This window comes from Fundulus heteroclitus, unplaced genomic scaffold (assembly GCF_011125445.2).
Source record: "Fundulus heteroclitus isolate FHET01 unplaced genomic scaffold, MU-UCD_Fhet_4.1 scaffold_39, whole genome shotgun sequence".
NCBI classification, from domain to species: Eukaryota; Metazoa; Chordata; class Actinopteri; order Cyprinodontiformes; family Fundulidae; genus Fundulus; species Fundulus heteroclitus.
The window spans coordinates 2,809,479-2,826,870 of NW_023396803.1; the positions used below are offsets into that span (position 1 = coordinate 2,809,479).

Sequence of the window (17,392 nt, forward strand, 5' to 3'; positions counted from 1 at the left end):
CTAAGTCCACAATAAAATGCCTTCTAGGTGCGTAGTTGGTGGCTGTAGTGTCGCTTATAGGCCTAGTGCAGACCGCGGTGAAGTTGGTTTGACATTGGACATTCAAGCTCCGCGGAGTCACCGGGATCTAGCTCACGGTTGATCCGGTTGAAGGACTCCGATTTCGGCCAGCATCTCTCAGCTGCTCCCTTCTCCCATACGCGGTGGGACTGTCAACAAATCTGATTTGATTTTTGTTTCTCAAGAGTGCTCCGCTGACTCCGCGGAGCTTGAATGTCCAATGTCAAGCCAACTTCACCGCAGTCTAGTGCAGGCCAGAATGTAGCGCTACATACTTGGCCGGTGGATCAAAAGGTCCGAAAGAAATGGGATAAATTCGTAAAAGAAACGCGAAAGGACTGGATTGCCGGCAGTGACAAAAGTGTTTTATGCAATTCACACTTCACGAGCGAGGATTTTGAGGGGTACTTACAATGGAGCATGGGCTCTATGTCTTGGGCAGCGTTAGATATAGTCTCCTCAGGTTCACCTTGTTCAAACTCCATTTCTTCGTATATATATTCGGTATCAGAGTCGTCAATGCTTGAGGTGGAGTTTGTAGATGTATCAGACATTTCTTTTTTTATAAATTTTTTGTACGTTAATTAATAAATGTGAATTAGTGAAAGTCGTAGTGTTAGCAGCCGGATACACGGTACTCGTTCTGTTTGTGACGTCACATTCCGAAAAAGCCCGATTGAAGAATGTTCGCTTATACAGCAAGTTTTATCGAAATTACTTCCAAACGGCGCACATAATTCACATATAATATACATTTCTTTACTCTGGTGACTATTTGAATGCATCTGCGTAAAAATACATTCAGTCCAAGAGTTAGACTTTAAGTAAAGGTTTAATAACAGCTACTTTAAAAGCCTGTGGTACATATATTTACCATGGATAGATTAATCATGTCTAAAATAGTGCCACTGATCAGAGGGAATATCTCTTTAAACAACATGGTTGGGATTGGATCTAACATACAGGTAAAAGGTTTAGATGAAGCTAAAATTTAGATAGCTCAGAAAGCTGTACTGTTTCTAAACAGTTCAGACACTGCACAGGTTCTAAAGATTCCTCCAACGCTGCCTCACTTACTGAGGACGAGGTAATCATGTTTGGGAGGATGCCAATTATTAAATTTTTAATGGAATAAATTTTATTTATGAAGAATCCCATAAAATCATTACTGCTAAGAGCTAAGGGAATGGATGGATCAACCAACAGAGCTATGACTCTGTAAGTTTGGCAACTGTACTAAAGAGGAATCTAGGATTATTTTTGTTCTCCTCAATTAATGATGAAAAATATGCTGCTCTAACTCTACGAAGGGTCTTGTTATACAACAATAGACTGTCCCTCCAGATTAGGTAGGATTCCTCTTGGTGTGTAGAGCGTCATTTTCGCTGCAATTTCCTAACATTGTGCTTCAAGGAACGTAGCTCTAAATTAAACCAGGGAGCCAGCTTTCTGTGAATAATCACCTTCTTTTTCAAGAGAGCTACATTGTCTAATGCAGAACGCAATGACGAAGTCACATCGTTAAAGACATCTATTTGTGAATGAGAAGAAACAACATTGCTGCTATCTGCTGGGTATTTCTGCAATACTGAGGATATTAAGAGGGGGACAGACTCTTTAAAGTTTGATGCAGCATTGTCCGATAAAGATCTACTATAATGGAACCCTCTTTTGGGGGTGGAGAACTCGGTTAGATTAAACTCAAATATTATTAAAAAATGATCAGATAGGACAGGGTTGTGAGGAAATACTGTTAATTCTTCACAATCAATGCCATATGTCAGCACAAGGTCTAAAGTATGGAGCCAAGAGTGCGTTGGTTTATGCACATTTTGAGCAAAACCAATTGAATCTAGGATAGTTTTAAAGGCTACGCTAAGGTTATCACATTCTGTGTCAACATGAATGTTGAAATCCCCCACTATAATAACCTTGTCAGTGTTTATCACCAAATCAGATAAGAAGTCTGACAACTGATCCAAAAACTGATAGTAAGGGCTCGGTGGACGATACAAAACAACAAACAGAAGAGGTTTTATTGCTTTGCAATTTGGATGAGGGAAACTGAGGGTTAAATGTTCAAAAGAACTGTAGTCAGTAATTGGCCTGGGACTAATTAATAAATCTGACTGAAAGATGGTTGCCACTCCTCCTCTTCCCACAGACCTGGAAATGTTGAAATTTGAATAATTGGAGGGAGTTAACTCATTTATACTAACGTAATGTTCTTGTAGCCAGGTTTCTGTGAGACAAAATAAATCAATCTGTTTATCAGAAATCAATTCATTTACTAAGAAAGTCTTTGGAGGGTGAGACCTTATATTTAATAGGCTACATTTAATTGTTTTATTTTTTGGTTCAAAGTGAGGTGTATTGATTTTTATTAGAATTTTATGAATTGTTCCTTTTAGATCAGTTTTTGATCTTAAGTTTTGGCCGTGGGAAAGACACCGTCTCAATGGGGTAATGGGTGGGTAACAGTTGTTAATTAGTATTACTGGCCTAATCCTGCTTCGCTCTGAAGGCCCATTTTTACCCCGGTTTAAGATTTGACAATAAATGAGAAAAGCATTGATAAGAGGTAAAACATTGTAATATGCATATTTAATTCATTAGGAATTACGAATGGAGACAAAAGTTTACATTACCAGTGTATCTACGTCCATTCCCTTGGTATTGCAGCTTTTGTCTGATCTAAGTTTTGGGAAAACATCCTTTTCATAAACTTAGTGCTCCTCCCGCTAAGCTCAGGAGGAGGGTGGTTCTGGCCTACTCCCTACCATAAAACTCATGTAATGTTTACCTTACCCTGCACCAGGGACAGACAGTCAACACCCCTGCATTCCTCAGCACTAAGTTATTTATTTTCCTCAACACAGTACAGAAGCTGCAGAGAGGTGTGTTAAACTACGGCTCTGCTTCCTGGTTTGGACCCTGGGTTGTCAGCATTTAGGAGAACTAAAAAAATCCGGCCAGATTCCTAGAAAGAAGAGCTGCACCATCCAAAGTGGGATGGATGCCGTCTCACCGGATCAGACCAGGTTTTCTCCAGAAAGTTTGCCAGTTATCAGTGTAGCCCACGTCGTTTTCAGGACACCACCTAGACAACCAGCGGTTGAATGATGACATGCGGCTAAACATGTCGTCACTGGTCAGATCAGGCAGGGGACCAGAGAAAATTACGGAGTCTGACATTGTTTTAGCAAACTCACACACCGAAGCAACACCAACTTTAGTGACCTCCGATCAGCGTGACCGGGTGTCATTATCGCCAGCGTGAATAACAATCTTACTGTATTTACGCTTATCCTTAGCCAGCAGTTTCAGGTAAGATTCTATGTCGCCCATTCTGGCCCCTGGCAGGCGTTTAACTATGGTCCCTGGTGTCTCTAGTGCCACGTTTCTGACTATTGAGCTCCCAATCACCAGGATCGGCTTCTCAGTGGGTATGTCGCTGAGTGGGGAAAATTTGTTAGAAACGCAGACGGGTTGGTGATGAACTGGGGGCTGAAATCTAGAGCTATGCTTCCTACGAACCGTCACCCAGCCGGCCTGGTTACCCAGGTGCTCGGTTGCTTCTGGAGGACCACTACATGGCACATACTGTAGACACTTTCCACCTTCCATACAGCTCCAGTCTCCAGTTCAGTAATCATCCACACCTGTCAGCTACTAATCAGCCAGCATTCAGCACACCTGTCAGCCTCACTATTTAAGCTCACTGCATTCTGTCATTCCTCGTCGGTTCGTTCTGTTTTCCTGCTTACCTCTGTTTCTGCTGCTCACCTCATCCAGTCTCGTCCAGCCCGAAGTTCCTCCATTCTCTGCCAGCCTGCTGTAGTTCTGGTTTCAAGTCTCCATTCTGTCGTGCTGTGAGTCAAGCCTGGTTCCAAGTCTCCATTCTGTCATGCTGCTGGTCAAGCCTGGTTCCAAGTCTCCATTCTGCTGTGCACCTGGTTCTGCTGCCTTTGTGCTTTGGTTCTGACCTGCTTGCCAGTTCCTGCCTTCACCATCCTCCTGCTTCAGCTCAGTACGGACTCTTGGTTCTTTCCTCCACTATCCACAAGCTTCAATAAACTGTTAAAACTTACTCTGTTGTGGTTGTGTTCGGGTTCAGAAAACAAAGCATGACAGAACGAGCCGACCTCATGAACCTGACACCCACACAGAGCCTCCATGCAGGAGCTGGCAAGAGGGATGTTGCTCCGCTCTCGGGCAACAGTGTAGCGAGGAACTCTTAGCCCAGTCCCGGGGCGTTTTGGAGAACCTCGCATCGCTCAGTCCACCTTGGAGGCGGGTAGGTGTGGTTGCTCAGGTACGCAAACTGTGGACAAGTCAAGCCGAGCTCCTTCCTCTTTTTGAAGAGATGGGACTGATGGAGGAGCTCGAGTGGAACAACAAGGCTGCCCTTGCTCAACTGTATGGCAGAACGCCTCCTCCCATACCCTCGTTCTCCGCCGCTGCTGCTTACTCCACTTCTGCCGCTTTCTCCACTCCCTCAGTCGAGTCCGCTGCAGGTCTACTACGGATCCAGCCTCAGCTCATCCCACTCCTGCCGCTGCTGTAGCTCCTGCCGATGCTGCTTCCACTTCCTCATCACCAGCAGCAGCCACTCACTCTCCGCCCAGCTCTTCTCGACGCAGACACCGAGCTCGTCGCTGCCGTCACCTCCACGCCCCTGGTGAGTCCGTCCGGCAGCGTCGCAGCTGTTCCAGTGAGCCAGAGCCGAAGCCATCCTATTCACCGTCATCTCAGTCACCACCTCCGCGACACTCAGCTGACTCCTCGGGTGAAGCCTTCAGCTGCTGCTTGAAGGTCCACGCCTCCTCCGGCCAAAGCTCCTCAGATCCATGAGACCCAGCTGTGGGATTTTTTACGGGGTTAGGGATGACCTGCTTCCCTATCAGCCCACACCAACATCAGAGGCTGAGGTTTCCGTCACTTTGCCGCCGGCTTCATCAGATAAATCAGCCCTTGCTCGGTCTGCAGCCGAAGACCCAGATACTGCTCAGTCTGCAGCCAGAGAACCAGATCCTGCTCAGCCCGCAGTCAAAGATTTAGTTCTCTCCCAGTCGGCCACAGAAGGCCCTGATCCTGCTTCACGGGCTGCATCAGAGGAGCCTGCTGCCGAGGATCTGGTCGACGCCAGCCCGGCGTCCGACGTGGGTGCAGAGCACGCCAGCCCGGCATACGACCCAGGAGGGTCCACAGCCTGTGAAAGATGCGGGGACCCAGGAGGGTCTGCTGCCCACCATCGATGCGGGGACCCAAGCAGGTTCACCGTTGATGCGGGGACCCGGGCGAGTCCACCGCCTGCCAGAGACGCGGGGACCCAGGAGGGTCCACCGCCTGCCAGAGACGCGGGGACCCAGGAGGGTCCACTGCCTGCCAGAGACGCGGCGGACCCAGGAGGGTCCGCTGTCTCATGAACTCTGTAGCCCGGGTCTTCCTGAAGCCAGCAGCCCGGGGCCTCCTGAAGACTGTAGCCCGGGGCCTCCTGAAGACTGTAGCCCGGGGCCTCTTGTAGCCTGTAGCCCGGAGGCGTTTCCCGAAGCCCGTAGCCAGGCGTTTCCCGAAGCCGGTAGCCCGGGTACTCCTGTAGCTTTTAGCCTGATCCCATCCAAGTTCCTTAGTCTGATCCTGGGGCCGACCCCTGTAGTCTGTAGTCCTGTGACCCCTGTAGCCTCTAGTCCCGTGACCCCTGTAGCCTCTAGTCCCGCAACCTCTGTGTCGTTTTTTGTTGTTGTCTGTTTTCGTTTGGCCGTCTGGGAGCCGGCCTTAAGGGGCGGGGGAGGGGGGTGCTGTCATGATGCAGCCTGTCTGCTGCACCATGCACATACTCTAGACACTTTCCACCTTCCATACAGCTCCAGTCTCCGGTTCAGTAATCATCCACACCTGTCAGCCTCACTATTTAAGCTCACTGCATTCTGTCATTCCTCGTCGTTTCGTTCTGTTTTCCTGTTTACCTCTGTTTCTGCTGCTCACCTCATCCAGTCTCGTCCAGCCCGAAGTTCCTCCATTGTCCGCCAGCCTGCTGCAGTTCTGGTTTCAAGTCCCCATTCTGTCGTGCTGTGAGTCAAGCCTGGTTCCAAGTCTCCATTCTGTCATGCTGCTGGTCCAGCCTGGTTCCAAGTCTCCATTCTGTCATGCTGCCGGTCCAGCCTGGTTCCAAGTCTCCATTCTGTCATGCTGCTGGTCCAGCCTGGTTCCAAGTCTCTATTCTGTCATGCTGCCGGTCCAGCCTGGTTCCAAGTCTCTATTCAGTCGTGCTGCCGGTCCAGCCTGGTTCCAAGTCTCTATTCTGTCATGCTGCCGGTCCAGCCTGGTTCCAAGTCTCCATTCAGTCGTGCTGCTGGTCCAGCCTGGTTCCAAGTCTCCATTCTGTCATGCTGCTGGTCCAGCCTGGTTCCAAGTCTCCATTCTGTCATGCTGCTGGTCCAGCCTGGTTCCAAGTCTCCATTCTGTCATGCTGCTGGTCCAGCTTGGTTCCAAGTCTCCATTCAGTCGTGCTGCCGGTCAAGCCTGGTTCCAAGTCTCCATTCTGCTGTGCACCTGGTTCTGCTGCCTTCGTGCTTTGGTTCTGACCTGCTAGCCAGTTCCTGCCTTCACCATCCTCCTGCTTCAGCTCAGTACGGACTCTTGGTTCCTTCCTCCACTATCCACAAGCTTCAATAAACTGTTAAAACTTACTCTGTTGTGGTTGTGTTCGGGTTCAGAAAACAAAGCATGACACTACATAAAGTAACTCTATGTTGCTCCGCGCCAGCAAAGGAGCCCAAAGCTACAAAAACACTACATTTAGCTAGGCAAGCGCCCTTTTACCGCGGCAAAAAAGTAAACCGTGTGTAACACGAGGAGTTCCCAAGCGCGATGTGCAGCTACAGAGAATGTTTTAAAGGTGCTTATGTGTTAGAAACAGATGTTACAGCAAAGAGATTAAAGATAAAAGTGAGAGTCTGGAGCAACAGACCGTAGTTCACACCGTGAAAACAGGAAGTGACACAATACGCCTTACCGCAAACAGGAAGTGACGAGCGTAAGCAGTCAGCAACAATGAAGAACTCGTGGATGGTGCTTTTCTTTGTCCCAACAGCAGGATGATAGGGCTGTGTTGTAGAGTTTATGGCATCCACATGTTGCTGAATACTTGTTCCACTTTGAGAATTTAAATAAAGAAAAAAATAAGTATTTTTTCTTTTTTTTTGCTGCTTCTAGTGGCTCACTTTTTATTCACAGTAGACTGACAGGAAAGGGGCGGAAGAAGGGGAAAGACATGCAGCAAAGGACCGCGGGTCGGATTCGAACCCATGTCATCCGCGTTGAGGACTAAAGGCTTCCAAACATGGGTCGCGGTACCCGCTACGCCACAAGTGTGCCTAGAAAGAAGGACGAAAAGGGGAAAAAAAAGTTAATTGCTATTTCCAAATTTTCACATCTTTTTAAATCTCTACTCAACATTTTGGATCTTCCCCTTAACACCAGGGTTTCCGCAGGTCATTAAAAAGCATTTTTTTTATTTAAGGTCTTAAATGGCATTAAAAGTCATTAAATGTGATTATCGGTGACATTATATTTTTCTAAAAAAATACGTTCATAAAAACAGTTTCATCAGATGTATTATATCAGATATAACTGATTCCCTTTAGTAATAGTAATAGTAATATCATCTTTATTGTCATTGAAACATACATTGAAACATACATTAGAATGAAATTTGCTCTCTGCATTTATCACATCCCCTTGGGGAGCAGTGGGCTGCCATGTGCGGCGCCCGGGGAGCAATCAGGGGTTAAGGGTCCTGCTCAGGGACCCAGAGTGCCGGCAGTGGGGATCGAAACGGGTACTTGCATCCTTCTCTGAGTGCAAGCGCGCTGCTCTAACCACTAGGCTGCCACTCCCCATTTAGCTAAAAAGGAGCCCCTGTTAAATTTCATTGCTAACTGGCTAAAATTGTTCAGGTTCAAGCTAGCTCATCCTTTTCCTGTAAATGTAATAAATGCATATATTTATAAAAATATAAGTTCTATTTAAAACACTGTTATTTTAACAAGGTTTTCTGACTTATTCCGGTTGAAATTCTGGAAGAAAATTTTAAATCGAGGCACTTACCATGTTTTTCCAGCAATGAGAAACAGTTACAAAATGGCGCAGAGAAAATTCCAGTCTATAATTATTATACTCTCAGTATTTTTCACAATAATTCCGAAAGAGGGAATTTTTAAACATTTAACAGATTACACTATAAAGGGTCCTTACCAAACCGATTTTCACCAACACTACAATACATAAGGAGGCATTTTACATTCACTGTTGCTGGAATGACTCTTATAGGGTTAACAGATTCTGACACTGCCAATTTGACACTCTGAGTTTACTGTGTAACAAACAGCTAACAGCTGTTGTATCTCTGAGTTGAACAAAGTGAGGCAGTAGCCTCATAGTGTGACGCTGGTTGACTCTCAGTTGTCATAACGTGCCGACGATTTATCTGCTTTGTCCTCAGCTTCATACATGCCGGCTGGTTACCCTTTTTCATCGTACGGAGGGAAAGTGGCAGCAGGGGAGGATGGAGAGAAAACCTCCAGGTCAAGTCCAACTGTGAAGCCGCCCAGCGAGGCCAACGCTCTGGAGCGGCTGCAGCAGCATGCCAGCCACTACAAGAGCAAGTCGCCTTCCATTCAGGACAGCAAAACGCTGCAGGAGCGAGAGTGGGAAAGGGACAGAGACCGGGAGAGGGAGGGCGCTCGGCCTCGATCTTCTCCTTCACAGCGTGTCATGCCATCCCATCATCACCTGGGATACCCTCTGTTGTCAGGACAGTATGACCTGTCCTACGCCTCAGGTGAGACCCACATGCTGTGTCAGTGTCGGTGTGAACGTGTCCCTACAGTGCAAATGTCAGCTGGAGACGTTCTGACCTCAGGTGTTCATTTCAGGTCAAACCCTGCAGCATAGTGCCCGAGCTCGGAGGTGTTCTTGACTCGATTCTTTGCCGGATCTTTTCTTTCTCTCTTCTTATTCCAGGCTTTGTACAGGTACACTGCAAAAACCAACCTAAAAATAAGTACATTTTTCTTAAAATGAATGTATTTGTCCTTGATTTGAGCAGGTAAATAAGATGATCTGCCAATGGAATAAGATTTGTTTTACTTAAAATAGGAACAACTCATCTCCATCATCTTATTTCAAGTGCAGGATGTCTAATTATCTTATTTTAGGGGTAAAATGCTCATTCCACTGGCAGATGATCTTATTTAACTGCTCAAATCGAGGACAAAAACACATATTTTTAAGAACATTTTACTCATTTTTATATGCGTTTTTGCAGTGCAGGCCAGGTCTTTCTTTAGACACTTGTTTTCCACCCTGAGCTGAAGGGATCATTTTAACTCAACACTTTGGATCTGGTTCCTGGTTCCATACCTGGAGCAGATGCACTGCTGGCACGACCCATTCTCTGTTTGACAGCTGTGAGAAAGGACAGAAAGTGTTGTGCCAAATTATTAGAATTTAATTTACTACCTTTAGGCTTGCAGCTATGAAGGAATCGTTTTAGATTCTTGCTTCTGTCTGTGCTTAAAGATGTGATAAATTTGTCTGTCCAAATAGTTGGGCTGAGTGAGAAGACAGCTTGTCTGGGCGGTGCTGACGGCTCTGGAAGAGAGCACCTCTATTTTTTATTTATTTTTTTTCCCCTGTGTCCTGTCTGGCAATGTGGCAATAAGAATTGATGTCTTAATGCCAAATAGAGCTCGACAGATTTTACTTTCACAAGTGGAGCAAACAGCTTTCACCATAGTGCTCCGCTTGATTTATGCACGTAAATAGTTTTATTGTGATTCCTGCTGGGAGAATTTCAAGTTATGTGGACGCTACAATGTGGGAAAGTTGGAGAGTAAAGGAAGAACAAGAGGAGAAAAAAAGAAAGAGAAGAGGTGAAAGAAAGAAGAGATAAAAGGGAGAGAATGATAAAACGTCTTCAGTCTGCTTCATCACCTGCAAAGAGAGATGTAAAAAGAACAGTACAACCAAAGGACATAGTATAACAGATACAATAAAGTAACACCCTGATACCATTGCTGAATTATATGTATTATTTAATCTGACTTTTTTTTTTTTTCTTCTTGTGGACAGTAGTGTCCTTGGCTGCACGGCCTCAGTGAACCGTCTCCCCCTGAAATGTTTGTGATGTTTATGTAATGGTGATGGTACTGAAACAGCAACAATTTCCCTCTGGGATTATTAAAGTATATCTGATTCTGATAATGTGGTAGCTGAGAGAAAAATAAATAAATAAATAAATGATGGGCTTTCTGTATAGACGTGAAGACTGAGTACCTGGATCCAAGCACCTGTAGGTGTTTGTGAGAGTACACTTGTGTATGTGAAATTTATCCAAAAGAAAAATGTAGTCAAATGTAATCAATAGTGGTTGTGAAGAACCAAAGATCCGCCTCCCCCAAGCACCGAGGCAGGCGCCGGGGGACCCATAACCCTAGACCCCCAAAGGGGCCCCAAAAGCAGGGTGCCCAAGAGGGGCCAACACAGGAAATCCCCTGCTAACGAAACCCCCCCCCAGACACACACACACACACACACACACACCAAGGGAAGAGGGGAGAAGATAGCAGGAAGATGGAGCAGCAAGACTTGGTGCCTGCTGCCGAAACGAAGCTGGGCTCAGGATGGTCTCGCCTGGGTCATGTGCTAACCAAGGCCATCCTGCAGCACATTTGGAACACGTACTCACACGGGTTGGTGTTTAGAGGTATGCTGGATCTCTGAGGACCAGCAGATGGGTTTTTGACACATGGGAGGATCATGGATTTGCCTGGAGTGGACTGGATCATATTTGGTTCTGATTTCTTACTCGCTGCCAGCGGAAAGAGTTTGTTCTTTTAGAAAATGCATGATCGACCGTCCTTCTCAGACCCCCGTCTTTCCGAGCTGAGCTGTTCAGCTGGCACTGCATAAAACTGTTCCTGAAGAAGGCAAACAGAAAGTTAGAGAAACACTAAGTGTTCAGCTCATGAAAAAAGGGTCTGAGTACCAAATCTAGATTTTCATGCTGAGTGAAGCTTTTTCCAGACAGCTGTGTTGAATAAATCAGCTTCTTGATCTTCCAACATCTTAAATGATTGGCTCTGGAGTTTGGGTGTTTGATGTTTCTGATGACTGGCCTTCTCTTTCAGGCCTCTCCTCTTCAGCCATCGTTGCAAGTCAGCAAGCGTCTGCCCCGTCCATGTACCCGCCTCCTCGGAGGTAAAACAGGTAAGACACGCCTGCCTCCAGAATAAACCTGATATTATCCACGCAGCATCAAACTGGACGTGTCTTTGCCAGGACCTTTCGTCACTTATCTGTGGGAGTGTGCTAACGAATCCATTTGCCTCACAAAGGCCAATGATGTGATTTCTGATGATATATTATTTTCAGTGTCTGGAAAAGTTCAGAAAAACATTTGTTTCCTAACTCTCAGACAAGAACAAACCCTAAAACATTTTAAAAGGTTTTCCAAACTCTTACACTCTTGATTTTCACAAATAAAAATGCATAAAAGGAGCTGGGAACTCAGCAGTTTGCTCAACCTTTGAGTTGAGTTTTTATTTAGTGAAGTCGTACTGTTCCGTGTCGTTTTGACCGTAACGGTCTAATTTCAGCCTAACTTCTCGTTACGCTGAAATGCGTTGGCGAAAACCCTGTAGTAGGTAAACAGAATTTAACAAAGCCTCGATGAAAGTGAGGAATCGAGGTACTCTGATTGTTTTAGGATTTATATCAGCCTTTCGATTTGAGGCAAATGTCAAGGGAAATACAAGAGAACATGCCATCAAGTGAGGCATATGTTTGTTGATTTCCCTGAGTCAGCAAATAGCTAAAAGGTAATTATGTGTGCCTGCAAAGCCGGCCCTGGGACCACACTCTAGTTGTCTATCATCAAATCAGGTTAGGTGCCTATATGTGATTGTCATGTTTGAATTTAAATGTCAAAAATAAATGACTTATCTTCTATAATGTAGCATTGTTGCCCTCTTTTCATTTCTGCACTTTACTCTTCATATTAATAGTCTGGATGAACTGCATCAGAGAAGAAAGATCAGCATCAGTGACTGATCAGGTTAAAGCCGTCTGTCATATGCTGCGGCTCACCCATCCACAGAAAAGGTGGATGAGCCCGGCAGGCTGCTTCAGCCGCAGCTCCTGCTTTCTCCTTCCTTCCTTCCTTCCTTCCTTCCTTCCTTCCTTCCTTCCTTCCTTCCTTCCTTCCGCCCTTCCTTCCTTCCTTCCTTCCTTCCTTCCTTCCTTCCTTCCTTCCTTCCTTCCTTCCTTCCTTCCTTCCTTCCTTCCTTCCTTCCTTCCGCACAGGGTGCTTTGATCAGCAGCCATGAACAACTTTTTGAACCAAATACTCTTTAGAGAGAAAACCTAATAGCTTTCAGTGTGTGTGAAATGAGAGAATCTGATTTCGGTCATTAAATACAGCGTGCTCGTCTGCCTATGGAAGCTGAAGTGTCCTTTTTTTTTTTGTTCAGGCGTGGTTCATGGATGGTAAATAGTAAATTATATTTAGGTTTGACCTATTTTGTTCATGATGGTCCTTGATAATGATGTCCTCGCTCTTCGTTTTTACTTTGTTGGCGAAAACCTTCTTGCTTCTCCTCACCAGTGGCCAGTCAGTGAACAGCAGTCTGCTCATGTCCCATTACTGCTCTGCTCTGCTCTCACCGGCCCTACTCCTGAGCAGGACCAGAAAAAGCCAGCCCAGTCAGGGGAAAAACAAATCAAAATGCTCTCAAAGCGGGCAGAGTTGAACAAAGCGGGTTTAAAAGAGGCTCTGAAGTCCTTGTTGAAGACATTACCAGGCTGTTTTACTTCATTAGTAATATTTTTTACGGTACATGACGACATCAGCAGGCATCAACAGGTGGTCAGTTTGTATTCAGTACTTTAAAACTAATCATTGTTGTCTGTGGATTAAAGCAGTAGCAGACGTTTAAGTGCAATTTCATAGACCTAAGCATAAAAGCTTTAACCTGACTCTAGCCATATGGATGTCGCTCCATCTAGCTCCACTCATCCATCTGGGACACCTCCATAGGAATTGCCTTTATTGAAAGCTGGGCCTTATCAAAAATTCTTGCATATGATTGGATAAGCCACTTGTCTGTCATCTTTATTGACGTGCTATTTCAACCACTCACACCGAAGCTAACCCGTGATGCTGATGATAGCGACGCAGCTCTAAGTGGCACGCGTTTTATTGACAGTGAGCTGACAGGAAGAGGGGGGAAGACAGGCGGCAAAGCGCCGCGGGTCGGAGTCGATCCCGGGCCGACCGCGTTGAGGACTTAAGGCCTCCTAACATGGTTCACGCTAACCGCTAATCCGGTCTGGAGAAGGGCGAAAACATGGTTTCCACCAACAAAAGCCTTCAGAGGCGTTCTCTGATGTTCTTTTAATGAAACAATATTAGGTAGATTGGACAACACGGAAGAAATAGCAGCATCAATGTTAACGCTTGCTTCCTCGACGAGCCGCCATTGCTATCAAAACAGTCTCACGTCACGGTCGCATCTCCACTAAGTCACATCTATGAAACTCCAGCCCTGCGTCCTGATTGGCCAGACAATAAAATTGGTTGGAGAAATCACTTTCTATGGGCGATGTCCCAGATGTATGTGAGTGAAGCTAGGGGGAGCGACATACAGCTGGCGGAGTCAGGTTAAACGTGCGCAGGAAAATAATTACTTTTTCTTTTTTTTTAGTTAATTAGGCAACGAAAACTTTGAGGAACGAAATAAAACCCGTATTAACCGGTTACCATTATTTTTAAATAAGTGTTCCAGTTCCAGAACATAAAAAATAATAACGTTTCGTTCGTTTTTGTTCCCTGTAAAATACAAAAAGTTCCCGGTATTCGTTTTCGTTCCTTGAACCGGTTCAAAGCCCTGCTTTATTATACTTTAAAAAGAACTTCAGGGGCGTGCTGGTGGCGCAGCGGGTAGCGCCGCCCATGTACGGAGGCCTTAGTCCTCGACGTGGTCGACCGGGGTTCCACTCTGACACGGGGTCCTTTGCCGCATGTCTCTACCCCTCTTCCTGTCAGCCTACTGTGTTAAAAAGCGAGCCACTAGAGCCACGAAAAATCTCCAAAAAAAAAAAAAAGAACAAAAATATTTTTGCACATTTTAATAATGCATTGGCCTATTGCTGGGGCCTGGAAAGTAATCTAAAGGGCCACTCAAACTGATAACCTCATAATTAGTTTGATTCACAACTGAGTACTTAGCTTAGGTATATGTTTCAAAGTAGTAGACACAACGGATATATTAGTCTGAACATCTGAGAAGCATTCTTTTTAAAAGACAAACCTGTAACATGATGTGCATGTCGGTTCATCAATGAGATGTGAATAAATGTAGCATAGCATCCAGGGTCCAGTGGCACACAGCGTTGGATGCAGATGTATTGGCTCATTGTAGTGCAAGCAGCATTATGATGTCTGTCTGCAATTTTCCCCTCTGGTGTTTGGCCACAGGGGAAAAAGGTGTTATTTAAAAGTCGGTGTATGTAATGTTTTTCTACCGCTTAAGATTCTCCTTTAATAGAAGGATTGATGGCCAACTTGGATGCAGATGAAATTAATTTATACTTATAGTGACTGACCACTAAATAAATCTAGTTGTAATGGTGCAGTAGAGCTCTTTGCATTACTACCATAGAATACATTGCATTTACGTGAATAAATTACAGTCCAGCTCAGACCATTCGGGTCTCCTGGCTCAAGTCTATTCAGCATAACCAGAACTAGAACCAGACATGGAGAAGCAGCATTTAGTTTTTATGCTCCACTTATCTGGAACAAAGACTGTAAAAGTGCTGAAACTCTGAAATTATGTTGTACTACTGTTGTAGTTCATCATTAGATCAAGTCTGGTAGTTCAACTTTTCCTGACCTGTTGTTATTGTTCCTCAGTAACGAGTTTTCTTACCATCTGTTCATGTAAAGCACTTTGACTTGTCTTGTTACTGAAATGTGGTACAAATAAACCTGCCTTACCATAATAGATGGAGTTAAGTAATGGTAGTCAGTATGCTAGTGTTAGCAATTTAAGTAACGTTAGCATTTTAGATCATTTTAGCCTATAAACTGTTGTTAGCTAACTCGGTGGAGCTCTTTGCTCTTCATGTAAAGGGTTTTGAATTACCCTGTGTATGAATAGTGCTTTATAAATAACCGTGCCTTGCCTAATGTTTGAGTTTGGAAGACCTCTTGTGTTTTCCAAACTTGCCATGATCTTTAGGTCCCACGAATGTTCTCAGATTTTTAATACTTCCTGTCAAAAGAAACATGTTGGTAACATTATAGATTACCTTGAACCTAAATCTGACAAGGATATGATGAATTTTGAGCTTTACTGTAAACGGTTCATATAAGCTCCACTCAGCTGGTGACATTCAAGCTAGTTAAAGTGATAAACAGCTTTATATGTTTATGTCTTTCCAAAAGAAGGTTTGTTGCCCAACCAGGCCCTTTACCCTTGTCGTCCCTGCGCCTGTGGGTTCTCTCTTGTTACTCTAGCCACAGTCTTCTTCCCACGGTCCAAAACATGCATGTTAGGTTAAGTGGTCTTTCTAAATATCCCAAAGTTCAGATTTTTGCTAGCATGGTTGTTAATCATGTGTGCGCTGTGATTGGGTGGTGACCTGTCCAGGTGGTACCGTTGCCACCTTACACAGATAAGTGGATGTACACAATGGAGGAATCACTGTTCAACAGCTGTGGTAACTGTTCATGTGGAGGATGGTCAATGGGAGTTCCTCCATCTTTGACCTGTACATCTGCTGGCTCTCTACAGGTACTCTTGATTGGCTGTCCTCGTCCCATCTTAGTCATGTGACTGGATCACATGAAAGTACGTCTCTGTGGTGACATCACTTCATGTTTGAAGTCTACAAACATCTACACCTGAACATTCAGCGAACTCCCTGCTGGACCAGACCAACACAGTTCTGCTGGTTCCAGGTGGCACAGCCATCTCCACACTGATCCGACAGCACAGGCTTTGGTTCTCAGACTGATGGCACTGTGGAACTGGGAGGTGGAAACGGGTTCCACCGGTCACTGGATCGTCTGATGACCTTCAGGGTCCAACAAACTTTCCGAAGTAAAGGGAAGACTGCCAGTCCATGTCATTAACAGCCTTAATTTGTTTATCCCCAGCCCACTGTCGTCTCACTGGTTCATCTTTTTATTCTCATCCTCATACATGTCAGAGTCCTCTGAGACTCCCCACGCTGGACTTTACATGATTACTTGATCACCTGGATGTCTCATGAAAAAAAGGACTCACTGAGAACATCCAGAAGCTGGATGAGGAGATGGTGTGTAAATGTAATGTAGTGTGTGAGTGTGTGCATGTGTGTGTAAATATTGTACAGAGGAATTATTTTAAAGAGTCTGTTGGATGAATTTGGATTTCTTACTCTTCCTTTTCTCTGTTAGCCTCTGTTTTTCTACTGTTGTTGATCTGATATTAAACCTGTAGCTGTTGAAAAGCTGTTGGAGCTCAGCGTCTTCATTTATTCCACCACTACACGACTTTATACTGCCTAAAGCTGCCGACACCTTCCCGATTTACCAGTCGTGGAAAGTCTGCATCCGTCTGCACTTAGCGGCACACAGTCGGCAGGGCGGGTTAGCACAGATCTAGTGTGGGATGGGGAGAAGACTGGAGTCTGAGAGGGAAACCGACCAGATTTCATTGGCAGTCAAACATGTTTGAGTTTTTGAGGCTGATCTGCACGCAGTCGAGTGGTGTCATTTTTATTTGGAAGTACAACTCATTTAACATAAATGCACTGGGCTTAATAGAAACTGAACTAATTCCAGTTACGTAGTGATAAAACGGAAACCAAAAGACTAAATGGAATAAATAGTGAAGGGTCTTATTGAAATGAACAAAACATTTCACTTTTTTAACATAAAGGTAATGGGATTTAATTTAATGAATTGGCATTTCTGAATTAAGTATTTTTCTCAGAATAAATCTATTGTACATTCTTATTGTTTATTTGCACGATCCTCCCCAAACGTTGAAAAAATAGTTTGAGATTACAGCCAACATTGGCAGTCATTCCAAAAACACTGCATCGGTCATGTAAGAAGCACCTGCCAAACATGGGTGCAAATAATCCATTTGTTCTATTCAGATATTTATATTTTCCTATTCACAACAAATGTCATCTCAAGGCATTTTACAGTAAAAATATAAATTCAGCCCAGTTATACAGACTGGTTCAGAATGCTACCTACATTTCAATTTGA

General features: G+C 44.8%; 1 protein-coding gene across 1 annotated transcript in view; it reads left to right on the forward strand.

Annotated features, from left to right (window-relative positions):
- Positions 1–16,626, forward strand: part of LOC105922159 (zinc finger protein 609) — a 79,297-nt gene extending 62,671 nt beyond the window's left edge. Inside the window, exons 8-10 of the mRNA XM_036130883.1 lie at positions 8,567–8,905; positions 11,256–11,334; positions 15,924–16,626. Coding sequence (XP_035986776.1) covers positions 8,567–8,905; positions 11,256–11,329 — 413 coding nt within the window. The 3' untranslated portion in view covers positions 11,330–11,334; positions 15,924–16,626. The remainder of the gene's footprint in view (positions 1–8,566; positions 8,906–11,255; positions 11,335–15,923) is intronic.
- Positions 16,627–17,392: the final 766 nt, after the last annotated feature.